We start from the raw sequence: 18,490 nt of genomic DNA, 5'->3' as shown, positions 1-18,490 counted from the left end.
ACTATTTTACTACTACTACTACTCGTTAACTTTAAGAGGGATACCAACGACATGAAACAACTGCTCTAACAGCTACTAATATGCAATTACACACTACTAGTGCCCAACGACATACAACTAAGGACATTTCTGCAACATGTATCACATTTCTGGGACAATTTTAGCAAACGAGTAGGACAACTACATGTTACTAGAGAGGCAAAACTTTGCACTAGTTGACAACTAAGTTCCACTTGTACTAGCACTAATGATATAGAATTGACAAGTTAACATGTAGCGCTTCACTAGTCGCACAAGTCGTCCCACTAGTGATGACAAAGAGAGTACGAGTACATGGAAGTTGAGGACATCACAACCTGTAAATGCTCAAATGTCTTGCAATAGAGCTGTTTGAGAATTAATTCAATGTCCTACTTGCGCTGAATGGTTTTATTAGTGAGGACAAAGAGCGTACTAGAACATGGGCTGTAAGTTGGATTTCAAGGATATCACTTAAAGCGCCTTTCTACAGTATTGCACATCAGTAACCCTGTGAGCAAATGATACTTGCCCTTTGGGGCCGATTGTGTTACGAGCACATTAGAGCAACCCAATCCTGAAGAATAGCACTCGATTAAAGCTTGCGGGTGTGTAAAAGGCAAAATGGACACTATCCAAAGACTCTTCCGTCCTCACATTACTGCGACAGTTGCCCAACACAACAAAGTTTCATCACAAGCATGAAACCAGAGAGAGGATTGGTTACATTAGAGATGCACTTAGTGGCTTTATTTTGCATTGAGTAAGATGGGTGTTACCTAACCGAATTAACGAGTGAGATCAGGGGGGGGGGGGGTGGGGGGGGCGCGTGTGTGAATTTCACACTGCGACAAATTGAGACGAAATGAGCTTCAAACTGTCATCGCAAGGGTCCAGCTGACCTTTCTTTCTGTGCACGGCCAGCATGACCTTGCCGTAGGAGCCTTCTCCGAGGAACTTGAGGACCTGGAAGTGGTCAGACACCTTGAGGCTGGAGATGGCCTGCGCCGACAGGAAGCAGCGCTCGTCCAGCTCCTTGGCAGTTGCGGCCTGCGTGGAAACGGAGGAGGAAAGAGCTCTGTGTGATGACTGGTTTAGTGGCGCCATGAGGAAGGAGATCCTCTGCTTGAAAGACGTGTCGTAATGCCACTGGTGGGAGGTAGTGCAAATATATTTTCATGATTCTGTATTTGATTTTTCAGACGACTTTTTACTTTTAGCCACACCAGTGGTCATTTTGGTTTCGGACACGACGCTTAAGAGGAGTCTATAAAATAAGGAAAGAATTAACACGAACAAATTATTGTTTACTAGGGCTACCGGTATTTATTTTTAGAGGTTAATACCAATTCCAATATTTGGTAGATAAAATCCAGATAACCAATTATTTGGCCCATTAATTAATTAAAAAAAAAAATATATATATATATATATATATATATATATATATAAAATAACGATTTAAGCTTCCTTAATGCTTACAATAATAAAGATTGAATTACAGGCAGAACATTTTACAATACTTTGTCCTTTGTTTTTTGTTCAACTTTACAACAGAAAAAAAAAATCTTCAAAAATGGGAAAGATTTTTTGTGGGGCGGAATGTTTGAATGTCATTACCGTAATCGGTTGTAATGTCCAAATTTATGGCCAATGACGTCATTGATCAAATCCACAAAATAGGACATTATTGCAAACACAATTTCGTTCCTTGATGCTATCGTTAAAGCCTTTATCTCACTAAGCGATGAATGTTTGTTTTCGGGTTTTACAAATGTTTACAAGAGCGCCAAAAGTCCCCCGGCCAGATGTGCGATTTAAAGACTCAAAATCAACCGTGGCAATGCCTGTCAGGTTTAAAAAAAAAACAAAACAAAAAAAAAAAACATCACATTACGCAAGCTAAATGTTGCAAGTTCAGCAGACGCAATCCTCAATGCACCAGCTTCCACCTTTGTTCGTGTGAGTATACATTTTTTTAGGCATGTTTCCGTTGACTTCTTATTTCCAAACTAGTTACCCATCAATTTGTTTTTATGTGTAATATGATGAGGCGAGTGTAAATTTTATATGGAATGACAGTGATAATGGCCCATTACTGATTCCACCGTATGTTTCAATCAGATATTCCAGCATGCATTTAGGCAGAAAGTGTCAGGACACATGTTCTCTCTCCGTCTCCCTATATGGGCGGGATCAACACGGTGTCTTCTCAGGACGATGGCGGCATCTGGAGCTGTCACTCAGCTCTTAATGGTCAACGCTTTGTCTCCTCCACTCACAGCTTGGATGATACGCTTTGAAGTAAAGGCCTTATCACGCCGACCCCGGAAAAATTTGGGAGGGGTGCGAACATTTTTACAACGTAGCACTCCAGACAAAAAACATTTGACATTATGCGTATACGCATCGAAATTCACCCTGTCACGCCATGCAAAAAGTTTTCGGACGTTTGCACAAATTTCCTGCTTGTGGGATGGGAAAATATCAAAATAACAAGTGAGAGTGACACTTGGCACAGATATGAAGAGGACGGCTCTATTTTAAACGGAGCATTTGACCTCTTTGAAGATGTATGGTGTCTTGATGTTGAGCAGATGGATTAAGCATCGTGGATTCGAATGTCGCAAAAATTTAAAGACAGTCACGTCGGAGGAACCATGTTTATACGAATGACCTGGCCGTTTGTAATATTGCGTTACCGACAATGTAAATGGATGCTGATTAAAGGCAACATGGAACAAAGTATCACCTTTTCAATTCCTTGACCGCGTTCCAATTTCTTGGTGGCTGGCGACCATTCCAGGGGGTATCTCGCCCGAAATAAGTCTCAGCTCACGCGATAGAAAATGGTTGCCTGGCTGGTTTTACAGTGTTTTAAGAATGGTGCTACGTTCCTAAATCCAGACTTGGAATAGCAAAATTGAATCCATGTGATTCCTCTTTTTATTCATGAATTTGATATTTTAATATGTTATATCAATCAAATTTAAAGGTTGTAAAAGTGAATGAAAGGAATCAGATGTTAATATGTTTTATGTCAAATTCTTTGTGGCTTTATTCACAGTCACCCCTTTATTGTTACATTTGTTTTAACATCAACTAAAATCAAAGTTTTTTTTAATTAATTGACCATTTTTACATTTTCAACGCTTTTTTTTTTTACATTTGACATTATTTGTTATTATGTTATTATAACTCAGAAGCTGTGCATAACAAATGTAATGCTATTGTTTTATGTTGCCTTTCGTAAAATGTTTTATGAATTTATGCACATTTTATAAAATTTGAAATTTGATTTTGTTTGAATATGTAATACTGCATGGTTTTTGATATTATACAGATTCATATTTAAGTTTTTTATTATATTATTTTGAATGATAATAACATACATTTCCTTTCATTTATATTTTTCGGTAATCTTTATATTCATATTCAAGGATAACAGAAGATAATTAAAAAAGTATGACCACATACTGTACAATATATGTGTTAATATTTATTCTATATATCGTCGCTGTCCTGTGAAAAACACTTATCTCCAATTTTGGAAACTTTTTTAAATTTTCACTTTAATGCGATGTCTGTAACGCGGAAACATGATTCATGTAAAAATAAGAAAATGAAAAAATAAAATAAGTGTTTTTCACATGACAGCAATGATATGGTAAGATTGGTACAATTATATTGCACATATATAATACATTTTTAAATGCAATTTTTGCAACAGTTTTATAGGTTAAGTAAACATATATTTTACAATGCGTCATTGTGCAATTTATGGATTCTACTTATCTAAATCACAGAGAAGTCCTGCATTTTTTTTTTTTGCACGGAGAGCATGTTTGCAAGAGGAAATTATTCTTCACGCTCACCATTTATGACTCATGGATTTCTTTTAGCGCTCCGCATGGGCCAACATTCTGAACGCGACGTTCAAAGGGGTGCGTTGGACTTGCACAAACTTGAACAGTCTCAGTTCAATATTGTCATAAAACCCAAAGACAAATTGATGGTAGGCATAAAACAAATGGACAAAGAAGAACGAAACGCCGCTTTGCAGAGTTTGCTGATTATAAACTAAAACGGAACAATTGAATAAAAGTACTCACTGTCATGCTTGTATGAGGTGTGTGATGGTGAGGCTCTCCTCCTCACAAGCCGTTGTCGCTGCACCGTCTCGCACTTGGATGCAGCAGGTGTGCTGTACCGCGCTTGTTTGTCCTGTGCTGGTTGAGTCGACTGAACCCGCAGCTGATCTGCGTACGGGCAAAGTAGACAATGACCGCCTCTCCCCGGGGACACGCACTTACTAAAACACTCCCTCTCTTTTCCTACTCTGCGGCCAAGTCTTGTCTGCAACCTCACCTAGTGGCTCACTGGCAAGTGGGCCTGAATGGGTTGCGAGGTATTTCACCCTCAGTGTGCCCCCCCCTTGTCTTACACTTCTCCACAACCACAGTCGATGCCTCCCCTGTTTCCAATCTGTCATTCACCTTCACCCTTCCTGACTCCCTCCGCCCGACTCTTTCCATATCTCACCCTTGTTTTTTCCCCTCACCCCTCACAGTCTGACTCAGTAATTTCCCTCCATCGTGTAGGATTCCAAGTTTAATCAACAGGTATGTAGGAATGATCGCAATAGGCCAACAAGCTGTACCCTTGATCCCAGGACTCTTACTGGGATTACAGGGTACAGTTAAGTGTGCCTCTGCTGGATTTATTGTCCCAGATCACTCTCCTCTTATGTTACTCTTCATTCCATGTCTATCAATGCATGGGCGGTAATAAAGGAATGAAGCGCACGAAATATGTCAAGCCCACCCCAGGCGACCAACGTTAATGCATTCGACTGTTTGAAGCCGTCCAAAAACAGCTTCAATCGTATCCATAACCCTCGTCTCAGCTTGCATCCTAATTGACGTTTGCAACATTTCACTGCATAATGTGTGGATACGGTTTACGCATATTACATGAGGTGCAATGCATGGACTGTATTACGTGTTTTTAATGAATGGTAATGCAATGCGTTGTGAAATATGCACAGACACAGAACAGGGAGAGGAGGTGAGTGACTCTTTCTCTGATTGTTTTGCATCGCTGTTTGTTTCCATGCCAGCGGAGTAAAGCGACCCAGAGAACGTAATGTACTTCTTGAGAGAAATTCTTCTCATCACCAGAAATATTATACCTGCGGCGAAGCATGGAGGTAGCTTCAGCATGTTTTGGGCGTTTTCTGGAGGGAACCGGGTCTATATGATAGCAGTGTTAGCGCAAAAAAACCTTGCTAGAAACTCCCCAATATGTCAGAAAATGAATACGAGAACAGCTGAAAATTAAGTTGTAGATCATCAAAGGCACTTTGAATTGTGACAGGTATTCATTCAACACAAGTTTGACTGTGATTGGATAATTCTGAACATAGCCACAGCCCAGGTACAAGAGGGTTTGCACAATTTTGCAACATTATCTCAGAAAAAATAACTCAACTCATGTAAAGAACAGATTCGTGAAAAAATACTAAAGTAGAGTAACAAAGTATTTGTACTTAGTTACTTCACGCCACTGTTTGTAATGTACTCCATTTTGAATCAAGGACATTCTTTAATCAATTCCACACAATCGTCATATTTCTTAATGAGCGACGTCGATATCAAATGTAATACCCATCCAACTTCCTGGAGCATATTATGGGATGTCAACAGTCTGACAGCGAAGAGATGAAATGGAGCCTTATAAAAAAAATAAAAAAAAAACAGCATTAGCAACTCAGTGCCAGCTGTTCTTCCTACTTAGCACCATCTGCAGGTCAGACCACCTCCTCTCCGGCTCCCATCGCCTCAACACCCTCCTCCTCTTTCTGTCGACGGCCTTACATTTCCCCCTGGTAGTACACCCTACCCGACTATTATTGCTACCGCCAGCGTTACATAACACAAACACAGACTGCTATCACAACCGCTGAGCCATGCTCAGGTTACTGAGCTCCCCCCCACCCCCCACCCCTGCTGTGTTTTGGGCCCATCACGGATGCCGCCCGCAAGAAAGTTTGTAGTCACCCCATAGGGGTTCCTCGGCCCCTGCTGTGGCAACCTCGGTCCACTCCATCATCCAAAATACAGCCGTCGTCACAAGGTTGACGCCATTCACACACAAACATAATGCGCTCAAGCAGGTTGAAGATCACAGTATGCATTAATAACTCTCGTTTGCTATAAGCTGAATTTGAACGTTTTTCTAACATTTGATTGTTGGCTCCATTGGCGAGTAAAACAAAAGAATTGGTTCAATTCTCCTGTCATATTTAGTCATCTCTCTCACTTCACTTAAAGACCCTGTGAAGTGATTTTAGCAATTTGTTTCTAAATACATTAAACATGTTCAAAGATTAAGTTGAAACGTGCTGAGCCTTAAAACTTTTTCACCACTTTGGTTGTCCGCATTTTTTGGTAAGTACACACTTGGGTTTTCTGGTAAGAGTGAACCCTCCCCCACTATATAAGTACTGACCCGGCTGCCTGTCCACCCGCTAGCTAGAACGCCCGTTCATCCGTTAGCCCGTGAGACCACAATGGTATATGGACTCACCCACGAGCTAGCAGGTGACCAGGTCACAGGTTCGCCGTCCATCAAATATACTTTTCAGGAATAAAACCTCAGTCTCATTTTTCATGAAAACTTAAGCTTACACTTTTGTGGTATTTTGAACGTCACTAAAATGGGTATGTAGCCTATTCATATACAGCACAGCAAATAAGTGCCTTGTTATTTGAAGTACCAAAGCTGTCAAATAGGTTAAATATATTGCTGGTCTGTTAGCTAGCGAGGACGCTAGTTTGTTAGCCTGCTAGACCACTATGTTATGTGGACCCACACATGGCACAAAACCATGTGAGACGGTGATTTATTGGATAACACCGGTCCAGGATCTAGCAGGCCATGAGGCCACTAGCTCGCCATCTATCATACTTTTCAGGATTAAAACCTGCCTTGTTTTTAATAAAAACGTGGGCTTACTACACTTTAGAGGTGTTGCTTGGTGTAAAACATTTGAGACCCACTGATGTATATTATGTGTTGTTACCCCACACACATCATTTTCATCCAATATATGTATTATATATATATACATATATACACATATATATATATACATATATACACATATATATATATATATATATATATATACACATATATATATATATATACATATATATATATATATGTATATATATATACATATATATATATATTATATATATAGTACATATATTGGATGAAAATGATGTGTGTGGGGTAACAAAGTTTGGCTGTGTGACATAACCACCCGCCAAACCACCTGTCACAATGGCCTTTTGTGACAGTGATAATCGCCTGCATTTTTTAGGTTTATCTCCACGAGATTAATATTTCCAAAGCAGTGTCACTGTGCGTTAGCATACTATCTTCTCGCATGGGTCACACTGCTGTGTTTTCTCCCGTCGCCCTTCCCTGTGGAGACCTGAAAAGGATAAGAGAGACATGCAGGATAAAAGGGGAACATGGGAACACACATGTCAGTGGGGGCAGCTGTTCCTGTGTTGTTCTGATCTATGGGGCTTACCGGTACTATGTAGTATTTATGGATCCACAAATGACTGTGAGCGTACAGTTAGTCCGAGTATGCCGCTATGTGGCTGGCGCACGCTACAACCACAGCCCCTGCCATCCATTACATCTGCTCAGTCAGCATGCCTGCATGTGATAGGCACCACAAAGACAATAACATTGTGTAGTAAACCTCCGCCAAGGTTAAACGGTCAACTGAAGTTTAAAAAAAAAAAAAAAAAAAAGCAATCCGAGGGCTTTGTTGAGTGTAAATTTGGAGATGTTTGTGCGGTCAAGCAATTTCTGTAATCAGCAGTGTGCGTTCGGACAAGAACGAGACATTCAGAACTCCAGGGACTAAAACTCAAAAAAGAGAGGTTTTATTCCTAAATGTATACTTTACAATGCTGTTTGAACATTAGCACTGCACTTCAATATAGGAAATTTTTACTTAAATAATGAATGAAATAAAATGCATTGCACAAAAGAGTTAAGTAAAAATTGCACCTAAATAAAAGTTTGGAAAGAAAGAGTTCTTAAAGATTAAATGCATGGATTGCAATAAAAAGTGAAATACAACTGAACTGTACCAATGCAGTGATTATTTCACATACCACTAGAGGGAGCCCACATGCTAGTGGTGCGAGTACCGCACTGAGAATCACTGATTTAGACTAGAGGGTCAAAATATGTGTTCTCTTCAACATCCCGCTTATCCTGTACAGGGGAGTCAAAATCTTTTAATAATAATAATAAAAATAAATAAATATTCTTACATCAGTGACAAACACAAAATGTCCTACACCGGAATAAGTCAGGACACAACATTGAACATACAATTGTTCTTTCCTGGTGTAAAATAAAACAAACTAAAATCGAATAAAATACCATTTATTTATAATCCGCTCTCTATGTAATTTGTTGGAACCTTTGCCAAGTAAGATCGATATACTATGACCACACCTAGTTCTGTTTCTACCTTTACTGCTATTTCTACATCCTCCTTTCTACCACTTTTTCAACAATAGATAGATAGATAGATAGATAGATAGATAGATAGATAGATAGATAGATAGATAGATAGATAGATAGATAGATAGATAGATAGATAGCAACACAATAAATATAAGTTGTTCTCTTCAAGTAAATGAGGTTTGTTTGTATATCTTGTCTTTTGCCTTTTTTATTGACGTTGCTGTGAACGATGCAAAGTGACAATGTGCAGTACAGTACTTGCTTTCTTGGTCGTGCGTGCGCGTAAAGGAAAACAAAGGTGGCGGGGGTGCGGTCTGGCCATCGTCGCTAGCGGAAGCGGAAACTCGGCCATCTCCTCCTCGCTGTTCCGTTCAGGCTAGCCCAGGGTCAGTTCACCCTACACGCCCGGATCTTTTTCTCGCACCGGCTCGTCACCAATGTGGCCCACGTTTTGTTTTTTCGTGTGACCGCGTCACACTCGGCCGCGCTCCTCATGCCGGACATGCTCGCGCCGTTTGGCAGTGCTACTGGCCAACTAGCATCAGATAGCTTGCTAGCTAATCTCTCCTAGCCGCAAGCTGCAAGTGATACCTTTGACCACTCACCGGTAGGTAACATATAACATTCATTTTGACGCCCGCTCTGGTTGACTGTTGACATTATCGCTTTCCCACGTGCTTGAATATTCGTCGTAACTTGTTGGTGGACTGCGAAAGGCGTCGTGTAGCTTGTTTGTACTTTAGCCAGACTCAAGTTAAAGCTTGGGGGCAAAGTGCTCTTTTAGCTCAGCTTAGGTAAAAACGCACGGGACAGCGGTTAGCATTAGCTAACAGGACCAAATTAGTGTTTTGTTTTTTTTGTATCTTATTAACCGATCGTTCGGCTGCTTAATAATACATTTGAATGTTTTAAGACTAGACTGTAGTGGAGTGTGTGACTGGAGTAGCCGTCCGGTTTTGTCAGGCTAAGTTAGCACGGCAAGTGCTAAGTTGGTAGGCGTGTCAGGTTCGCCGGAGGGCTGGGGGCTGTTTTTTAATGTCAATTTGATACTTGTTAACCACAACGCTGTACTTGCACCATAAGTTGACAATAAAGGCTTTCTATTCTAGTCTGACCATCGTGGTTGCACGTCACAACTTGAGTCCGGCTACGAGTTGTTGATATGAATCGATAGTGGCAAAGTCTCCTCAGACAAATAAATGTTATTTCTACAACGCGTTTAAGACACTTTACACAATGAGCAAGTCAAGGACAAAGTAGTCTTACATAATGTTAAGTATACTGTATAAGAAAACCTACGGAACCCCACAGCCCTATACAATATCAAAATGCAGAGTCGGGTTAGAACGGACATTTTTAACCTGAGTATACTGCACAAAAGATTTTGGAATATCGGTGGATCTTCAATGGATGGGTTACGAAGATTTTTTTTAATTTATGTGAGTGTGTCAGTAAAAATGTCCTTTTTTGGAACTGTATTTATGTTGTATCGCCTACAGAAAATCGGACCCGTAAACGCATTCAAATAAGAGTAAAACATGATAACTTCATTATTTCTCGACTATCTTCTCAACACTTTCGATTTGTCTGCTACTTGGGGAACCCCTGCTCCGATTGGCTGACAAGTTTTAGTTAAAAATTACCCACTAATAATTTCATACTAGCCAAACTGCCAGAGTCGATGTCTCTGACATAACATTTTTTGGTCAGAAGAGCAGTGTTGGTAGCTGAATATGTCTTTTATACTTGTTTTTTTCATCTATGTATTTGTTACGGAGGGTTTTAGATGGATTTGAAATACTCATTCCCTGTTTTATAGGAAGAGAGAGAGGAGAGACGGCGACCACGTGTCACGTTGCTTCTGTAAACACTTGGGACGGAGGCAAGAAAAAAAAAAGTCCGCCTACGCCATCTACGTGGCCAAATGCGACTAAAGTGGATCATTGCAAAACCCCCCAAAAAATTCAGTTGCCAATCCACACCAAGCGTTTGCGCATTGAAAAACTGCAACCCCATATCGGGTTTTAAGGCTCCACATACAATTTGCACTATATTATATTTTCTCAAACCAAAAAACCATGGTGCGAATGTCAAGGAATAAGCCGATGGCCACAAAGAGAGGAACCTGGCAAAAATAATGGACAAATTGGGATATTTTAAGCGGTGGTTTGCAGTGATCGCTCGCCCCATTCACTGACTGAACCCTTGCATTTCAGAAATGGCGACTCTCCGTGCTTTGCTTTCTAACCACAAGTACATATGTAATTATAAATAAAGTGACATTTTATTGTAAAACTCAATATTGTGACAGCTTGGTGGCAGACGTCTGCCAAGCTTACGCTTAAGACCCTGATTTGTGTGCGTGTGTGTGTAGCAGTTCACCTCAGTAATTATAATCAGATGAAGGGCAATTTTGTAATATATCGGGGGGATTCCCACACAGAACATATTGGGTAAGGGACAACAAATGTAACTGTCACACGCCTCGTCTGTAAACAAGTACAGCACATCTCATCTTCTGGTATCATGGCTAGTCATACGTTAACTAACTTTGCATTTGTGTTCTTCATGTGCCTTGTTGATGAAATGGGTAAAAAAAAAAAATTGATTGACTGATTCTACTGTGTTTTATTGAACACTGTCCTTGTCACCATAATTTTCTTGTGCTGTGCACAAATAGAAGTGATGGTGGATGTCCATTCATTCTTAATGCTTTAGTTTCGCTGAGTCTGCATATCCATTTTTTTCATTCCTCATTGTGCCTTTTCTCGAGGGCTAACCATTTTTTTTAGGGGGCTATTTAACTATTATTTCATCAAATACGGTCCGTGAAATTCACATATCTGATTAGCACATCTCACCAATTTCTTTTGTGGTCCAGTTTTAAAATTGTAAAGAGACTTTGTGGACACACTGTATGCGTTTTGAGGGAAGGCCGTGCTTCAAATGGCATTTACAGTATGCTCCCCCCATTGGCGTTTCTGGACTTTGAGACTCAGCGGTGGCTAACTGACACAGGTTCCTGGTTTGTTACGCAACTCTTTGACCTGTAGGTAGGCATGTGAGCTTAGATATTCTTTTAGATATGTTTGGTCCTTTCAATCCATCTGAGTTTGTTTGTGGATTTACACAGTAAATGATTATTTAAGGTAGGGGTGGGCGATCTGGGAAAAATATCATATCACGATTTTTTTTTAAATAAAATCCCGATCACGATTTTATCAGCATTCTTTTTTTACATCGTTTTGTTAAGACTAATTTGCACATTTCGGACCATTTTCCTCATTTTAAACATATGAAACATTTTTTAAATGTGTATAAAACTCTAAGAGAAAAAAATGACATTTTGAGTCAGCTAAGCTTTCGGAACAGGTTTTAATTTGAATAATGACAATTTTTATCAAAAAGTGCAGTGAATGTAAACATAAAAGGTAACATAATGTAAACATGAAAACACAGCTCGTAACGCAGGTCTGGTACTTTGAAGAGTCTTTTAAAGCCCTCGTTTTCCACTGTTTTAATCTGAATCGTGTCTTCAGCAAAGTAATAAGTCACTGCCTCAGTTACTTCTTTACACCGCTTGCTTCTTTTTTCATATGGAGTGCTCTTATGACTGTGTTACCGTGGGTTGCGTTAGCTCGGAGCTAGCGGCTGCCTCTGGCTTACCATGTGTCTGATCTCCGTTTGCATTGGCTGCCCGTCGGCCTCGTTTTTTGGGTGCTGTCTCTGTCCCCGCAAGCGATTAAACGGGTTTGTCGTGTTGCCATCTGACGTCCGAACCCAGTCTCTGCAAACTTTTGCAAATAACTGGTTTGCGCTTTCTCCTCCGAGGAAAAGCCAAACCAAATCGACACTGTGTATGTGGAGTTTCTTTTCGGGACCAACTCTTCTTCATGGTGACTTTCCGCTATAGCCTCCAGCTACACAAACAAACAGGTAGGCGGCGAGTGTCACGTACCGTGCACTGTGCGCGCTGTGATTGGTTGGTCGGGTATGCGTGTCAGCGGCTTTGCGCCGCCATCGAGCTAAACTGTTTAGATTAGAATGTGCCATGTAGACGATCAAACGATCTTCCAGCTTTATGAGATCGTGAACACGTTAAACCTCTTAACGATCTAATATCGTCATATCACCCTCCCCTAATTTAAGGGCATGGAAACGGTCTAGAAGTGTTCCGAATAAACATGGGTGATTGAATGAGTGTTTTAGAGGTCAAACTGTGGACTTTGCTGACACTTTTCCATCTTGATATACAGTCATAACAATGTAATAATATCCGAGAAGTGCTGCTTGGAGCCTTGAGAAGGATGACCTGTGGGCAGGGCCGCTTGATTGCTTGGTTACTTTGTAGTCAGAGTGAAGCACTTTAAGTTGGGAACATGTCCAATTTCGTGGACGAAGAAACTAGAGATAGCGGTACCTCGACTTACCCATGATCTGAGGTATGAGTCTTTTGAGGTTTTTTTTTAATTTTATTTTTTTTTCATTGAGTTTGCAATTAAAAATGTGATCTTTTAGCATAGTCTGGTGAACAATTCTTCAAAAAAGAGGCGAAGTGATTGCTTTTAAGCCAGGGGTTTTCAATCTTGTTCCTCGAGGACCTCCCTGCTGCAACGCACCTGATTCAAATGATCTGCTAATCAGCGAGATCCGCAGAACCTGGATAACGATCCTGATCATTTGAATCAGGTGTGTGTTGCTGCAGAGACGGAAAACGGGCAGGACGCCGGCCCTGGAGGAACAGGATTGACGACCCCTGTTTTAAGCTGTTTATTGCCACTCTGTTGAAGTTTAATGGAAAAATAAAGTTAAAAAAGAGAGAACTACACCTTACGTATTTAAATCCAACACCACATAAGCTTCAATGACACAGTGTTATAGTTCTTAAGCATTGGATATTTAACACAAACGGCGCAGCAACAGACAACAATACTCCCGACTAGTATTACTGCAGCTTACTGAGACGTTTTGGCCGTCTTCTTAGATATGCATGTTTACGGATTAGTGCATTTCCATTCATTTCAATTGGGAAATACGATATGAGAACTGAGTGATGGGATTTATGAATTTAATTTGTAAGTCAAGGCACCAGTGTATTTGTTTCAGTGATATCTTGGGTGGTCGCTACACTTTGGAAGATGGATAGATTTCATTTCAGATGGTGCAAAACGTTTAGATTAATCCAGAGTTTGCCTTAATTGGCTCAACGAGAAGGGAGAAAAGAGGATGAAGGAATATTAAGGACACAGTCGCCACACTCTGAAACAAAAAAGTAAATATGTGGTATTAATAAGATGCAAATGAAAGAAATAATTGTATGAAAATAAAATGTCTTCTTTCAAGTGTTGACACGCACGTGTGTCAATAGAAATCCACCGGTTGCACTTTCTTTATTTTGCTATGGTTGGCTTGTGCATTTGAAGGCAAACAAGTTTAGCTGCGAGTTTCTAGCTGCGCTTTGTGCCACCGTTGCATTTTTCAAAGTTAGTGTGTTAGGATTTATGCAAGTTCTGTCATTTCTGATTGCGCATTCGAGATCAGTAAGTCTACGCGAACCCAAGCAAATCAAATCTGTTCTCTCTGCTCACGAGCTGTTTGTTAATTTCCAATCATGTGATTTTTTTTTTTTTTTCCCCGACTGAATATCTGCCTTGTCCTCATTTTATCACGGGCACTTTGGAATCTGCTGTTCAGCCAGTGTGTGCATGTGTGTGCGTGGGTGACTTAGCAGTCAACACCAGGCGAACATGTCATTTGTCTTGTTTTGTTTGTCGTATCTCACTTTGCAGTCTTCATCTCGCGATCCAATGTTGCCACGGGAAGAAAAAAGACACAGCTCGCTGTGAATGAGCGGCGCGCCAGCCCGAAAGGCCAGCACGCGTTCCAAGAGGAGAAGCCCTGATTCTACATTATTCTCGTGTAACAGGTGTGCAGGACAAAAGATAATGCCAGGTTTCCCCCAATTTTTTTTTTTTTTTGTTTTTTTTTTTTGGGGCGGAAGAACATAATTAGAAAATGTGATTTCTTCGAGGAACCCCAATGACATATATCGAACGCCTTCCGCTAACGCTAGCTGACGAATGACCAAAAACCTCAACGTCAGCAAATTCACCAAATGTTGTTTCCAATTATATACTCTTATATACATTCTTTGGATTTGAAGCACATACCTCAGAAGTGTGAGGCCGACGCCATCCTTTACGTTCGTTTCAATAAACTTTATTCCTTATGGTTAAGTTTAATCGGTATGAAGACATAGAAATGTTTTGTTTTTTTTTTTTTCACTTTTAAATAACCTCTCTTCAGATTCCAACACAGCTCGACGGCCCGACGGTTGCCATGTCGACCTCATCGCTACGGCGACAAGTGAAGAACATCGTCCACAACTATTCAGAGGCAGAAATCAAGGTTGTATCTTATTCCTTGTATGGCATTTCTACCTTCTTTTTTTTTTTTCTTTTTTTTCTTTTTCTAAACACCCACATCCGCACAATTTCCGTCAGCTCATGTCATGCTCCCCCCCCATAGCACAATGTCTGTTGGTAATCTAATATTTGTTTGAAGCAATACTTTTTCTCTTACCCCTCATTATACGTTGCGTAATCACGTTACGCCTTCGTTCATTTTCCTCCTCCAACTCATTTTCCTGATGGTTTGCATCGACGCTCGCAGCGACAGTGGCCACCTTGAATGTCAGGCAAAATGACCAGGCGGTGGCTGCGTTGAACTTGATTGAAGTCTGTCCCTCGTTTAGGTTCGAGAAGCAACGTCCAATGACCCGTGGGGCCCCAGCAGCTCTCTGATGTCAGAGATAGCCGATCTGACATACAATGTTGTGGCCTTCTCCGAAATCATGAGCATGGTGTGGAAGCGCCTCAATGACCACGGAAAGAACTGGAGGCACGTCTACAAGGTATGTATGACTTACGTGAATATTGTTTGCAAATAAACGTCTCCTTTACACTGCTTACCGTAACTTAACTACCGTGATTTATACGCAATTGAAAAAAAAAAAGGTTGTCTCCCGTATTGTATAAGGGTCGATTAAAAAAAAAAAATTAAGAAAATTTTTCACATTAGACATTCACCCGTAACTAGAGCTTATTAAAAAAAAAACCCAAAAAAACATGATGTTTAAAATCTTATGTTACAAATTGATGTCATATAATAAGTTGTCCGGCATTTCATTTTCGGTGCGGTCGCAGCAGTTCAGCTGAATAAGAGCTTGGTTGCCTTGTAACTCCTTATTACTTACCTCATTGATGTGCTTCTCAGCACTGGTTTCATGACAAAAAATAAGTACACGGTTTGTATCCTACTTTTAGTGCTGAGTGCGGCAGTTAGCCACATTAGCTTGTTAGCATTGGCCACAAGCTGTTCGCGGGACTTACGAGCACATAATGTTGGCTTTTTGCATACTGTACAGTCACCTAATGTAATGCAATTTTAGGGGCGCAGGGTAGAAGATTTTGGGGCACGCACCGGAAAATGATTTGCGTCCATATTCCCAAAATATCAAGGCTTTTCCCCCTTAATTAGACACAGTTGCGTAATCATACATAAATGCTTAGAATGGCAGATGTTTAACTTTTTCTTTTTTTTTTCCCCCTAACCTTCATGTTCATATCTGCCAGGCCATGACTCTTATGGAATATCTGATCAAGACGGGTTCCGAGCGGGTCGCCCAGCAGTGCCGAGAGAACATATACGCAGTCCAGACCCTGAAGGATTTCCAGTATATCGACAGGGACGGCAAAGACCAGGTACGCAATCACACCAATGCACACAAAGGTGTGTGTGTGTGTGTGTGTCACAAAATGCAAAGCGATAACTCCGAAAGTTACGCCTTGAGTCAAATGCGCTTGAGCTCTTGTGCCAACCCCACAAAGCCAGCAATAAAATAGTAATTTATGGGACAGCGATATCATTTTTACAAGCGCTGACACTAGCTTGGAAATAGTGTAATAAGCAGCGCGTGTGATTTTTTTTTTTTTTTTTCTGAAGAATTTGAGAAGAGAGTAGTTACCTTGTATGTTTTTGTCCTGAATTCTCCAGGGAGTGAATGTGCGCGAGAAAGCCAAGCAGCTGGTGATCCTGCTGAAAGACGAAGAGAGACTTCGAGAGGAGAGGATCCACGCCCTCAAAACCAAAGAGAAGATGGCGCAGACCTCCAGCGGTGAGGCCGTCGACTTCTCCTCAAAGTGGCGACCGGCCGACACGCTCGTCTCACACGCGGATTTGCCGTCGCGTTGCAGCTTCTTCGGCGCCGTCGGCGCCCAACCTGGGGGGCAGCCTGTCGCTGGGCTCCCACTCCGGCGGTGCCGACCCGGAGCAGGCGTGGCCGCAGAGCTCCGGAGAGGAGGACCTGCAGCTCCAGCTGGCTTTGGCCATGAGCAAAGAAGAAGCCGAGCAGGTAGCGCAAAGCGGCTCAGTGGAGGGAAGAAACTCGTTTTAAGTCTAATTTGCAGTTTCACTCTATGCCAGCAAGCGCTGCGTTTACAGCAGAGAATTCAGTGATGTTAAGCGGCACCTACACATAGCTTTGCTCTCACCATGTGACCCCTGACCTCCCCCAGACTAGCAAGGACCCTCTGGAGGACGCAGAGATCCGCTATGCAATCACACTCAGCAAAGAGATGCTTCAAGAGGTCAGGGGCAGTTGGCCGGCACTGCCAGCCATCGACTATCTTGTCTTTCTGTCCGCTGGAATTCACAGCATTGTCCAATCAAATCTTTTCGCAATACAGTAGATCGTGTCATTTTCAGACTACAGTAAAACTTTTCGGGGTGCTCTCACACCTATAGTTTGCTTTTTTGTGGCCCGCCTTTCTTTTGTCTCTTTTCCCCCTGGTCCGGTTTGTTTTGAGAAAAAAAAAAAAAAACACACGGTGTAAGTCTTATTTGTCATGGGCGAGCTACCCTTGCCGTTAACAGACGACAAACCAAACCACAGACAGACACTCTTCACAAAAATGTACCCACGGTTCAATGTTTCAGTGCTTTTGGCACGACTTGCCTTTCTGTGACACGCTGCATCATTCATAAAGCCCGTTTGTTTCACGGAAATCACCACACTAAACGACAGACGGGCATGTTGAATACGTTTCAACCATGAACGTGCCACGTGTGATTATATCACCAGCATGCCTCAAAGGCACCAATCGTTCATTTGCCAGTTTCTTTGAAATGGTTCAATGACTAAAGTTCATGATTGCACTACGTTAACCTGACCAAACAAACCGCACCAAAGGGGAAAACGGGCTACATTTTGATTTAAAAAGGACCAAGCACACGGATGTGCAGCCTCTATCTCACCATGTCTTTGATGATTTCAATCTAATCCATCCCAATTGTGGAATTTGCATGCCAAATATCTTGTCTAATACCGTATTTAACCCTGAATGGTGTACTCTGCAAACATTGATTCTTGCCCTAATGCACTGAACTCCGGGCTTGATTTTAAATCCCTCCTACTGACCTCTCACTTCTGTTATTTTCCTGTATTTCTTCACGAAACCACAACATGTGCAGTAAAGCATTTGTTTCTCGGTCCTTGGATGAAATGTCATGCGACGATCTGGATACGACACACGTCTGTGCTTTGTTTGCTTAGTTCCATTGTCTGTTTCCTCCTAAACAGACCCCGGGTTGATAATTACCCTGCAACATGTCACTTGGGTCAGCATGTGCCTGTTCTTTTGAACAGACCCTCATGAGCTTAAAAAAACAAAAAAAAAACTGCCTAGAGTCATTTTTACATATGATCTTTGTTTCCATCCCAACATATTCCTATACTGCAGTTAATTTTATTTTACCCAAGGGGATTTTTTATAAAGAACTCTTATGACTCTTAAAAAAAAAAAACATCTTATTGCCTACCTCAAGTTGTGCATCAGATTTTGCTCAT

The 18,490-nt window shown here is 41.2% G+C and overlaps 2 protein-coding genes and 1 long non-coding RNA gene across 8 annotated transcripts in view; 2 read left to right on the top strand and 1 right to left on the bottom strand.

Moving 5' to 3' along the window:
* LOC147143203 (uncharacterized) overlaps positions 1 to 1,932 on the top strand; it is a 13,331-nt gene extending 11,399 nt beyond the window's left edge. For all 3 annotated transcript variants that reach the window (XR_015087974.1, XR_015087973.1, XR_015087972.1), the window contains one exon: positions 943 to 1,932. This is a non-coding gene — a long non-coding RNA (uncharacterized LOC147143203). The remainder of the gene's footprint in view (positions 1 to 942) is intronic.
* sbk3 (SH3 domain binding kinase family, member 3) overlaps positions 1 to 8,981 on the bottom strand; it is a 12,646-nt gene extending 3,665 nt beyond the window's left edge. The window contains exons 1-5 of one of the 2 annotated variants that reach the window (XM_086039252.1): positions 8,846 to 8,981; positions 7,625 to 7,755; positions 7,464 to 7,522; positions 4,131 to 4,277; positions 921 to 1,068 (exon numbers count right to left, since the gene is read on the bottom strand). In XM_086039252.1, the coding sequence (XP_085895378.1) occupies positions 921 to 1,068; positions 4,131 to 4,136 (154 nt within the window). In that variant the 5' untranslated portion in view covers positions 4,137 to 4,277; positions 7,464 to 7,522; positions 7,625 to 7,755; positions 8,846 to 8,981. Of the gene's footprint in view, positions 1 to 920; positions 1,069 to 4,130; positions 4,381 to 7,463; positions 7,523 to 7,624; positions 7,756 to 8,845 lie in introns of those variants that run through there. The other variant, XM_086039253.1, reaches the window with a different exon arrangement.
* epn1a (epsin 1a) overlaps positions 8,839 to 18,490 on the top strand; it is a 15,636-nt gene continuing 5,984 nt past the window's right edge. The window contains exons 1-8 of one of the 3 annotated variants that reach the window (XM_086039247.1): positions 8,839 to 9,190; positions 14,373 to 14,509; positions 14,890 to 14,991; positions 15,338 to 15,496; positions 16,218 to 16,346; positions 16,639 to 16,759; positions 16,839 to 16,996; positions 17,160 to 17,231. In XM_086039247.1, the coding sequence (XP_085895373.1) occupies positions 14,923 to 14,991; positions 15,338 to 15,496; positions 16,218 to 16,346; positions 16,639 to 16,759; positions 16,839 to 16,996; positions 17,160 to 17,231 (708 nt within the window). In that variant the 5' untranslated portion in view covers positions 8,839 to 9,190; positions 14,373 to 14,509; positions 14,890 to 14,922. The remainder of the gene's footprint in view (positions 9,191 to 14,372; positions 14,510 to 14,889; positions 14,992 to 15,337; positions 15,497 to 16,217; positions 16,347 to 16,638; positions 16,760 to 16,838; positions 16,997 to 17,159; positions 17,232 to 18,490) is intronic. The other 2 variants (XM_086039245.1, XM_086039246.1) reach the window with 2 other exon arrangements.

This window comes from Filicampus tigris, chromosome 8, assembly GCF_054856515.1.
Source record: "Filicampus tigris isolate MCC_2025a chromosome 8, RoL_Ftig_1.0, whole genome shotgun sequence".
Lineage (NCBI taxonomy): Eukaryota > Metazoa > Chordata > Actinopteri > Syngnathiformes > Syngnathidae > Filicampus > Filicampus tigris.
The sequence above is the reverse complement of the archived record's forward strand: the minus strand, read 5'-3'. Positions and strand labels throughout refer to the sequence as shown.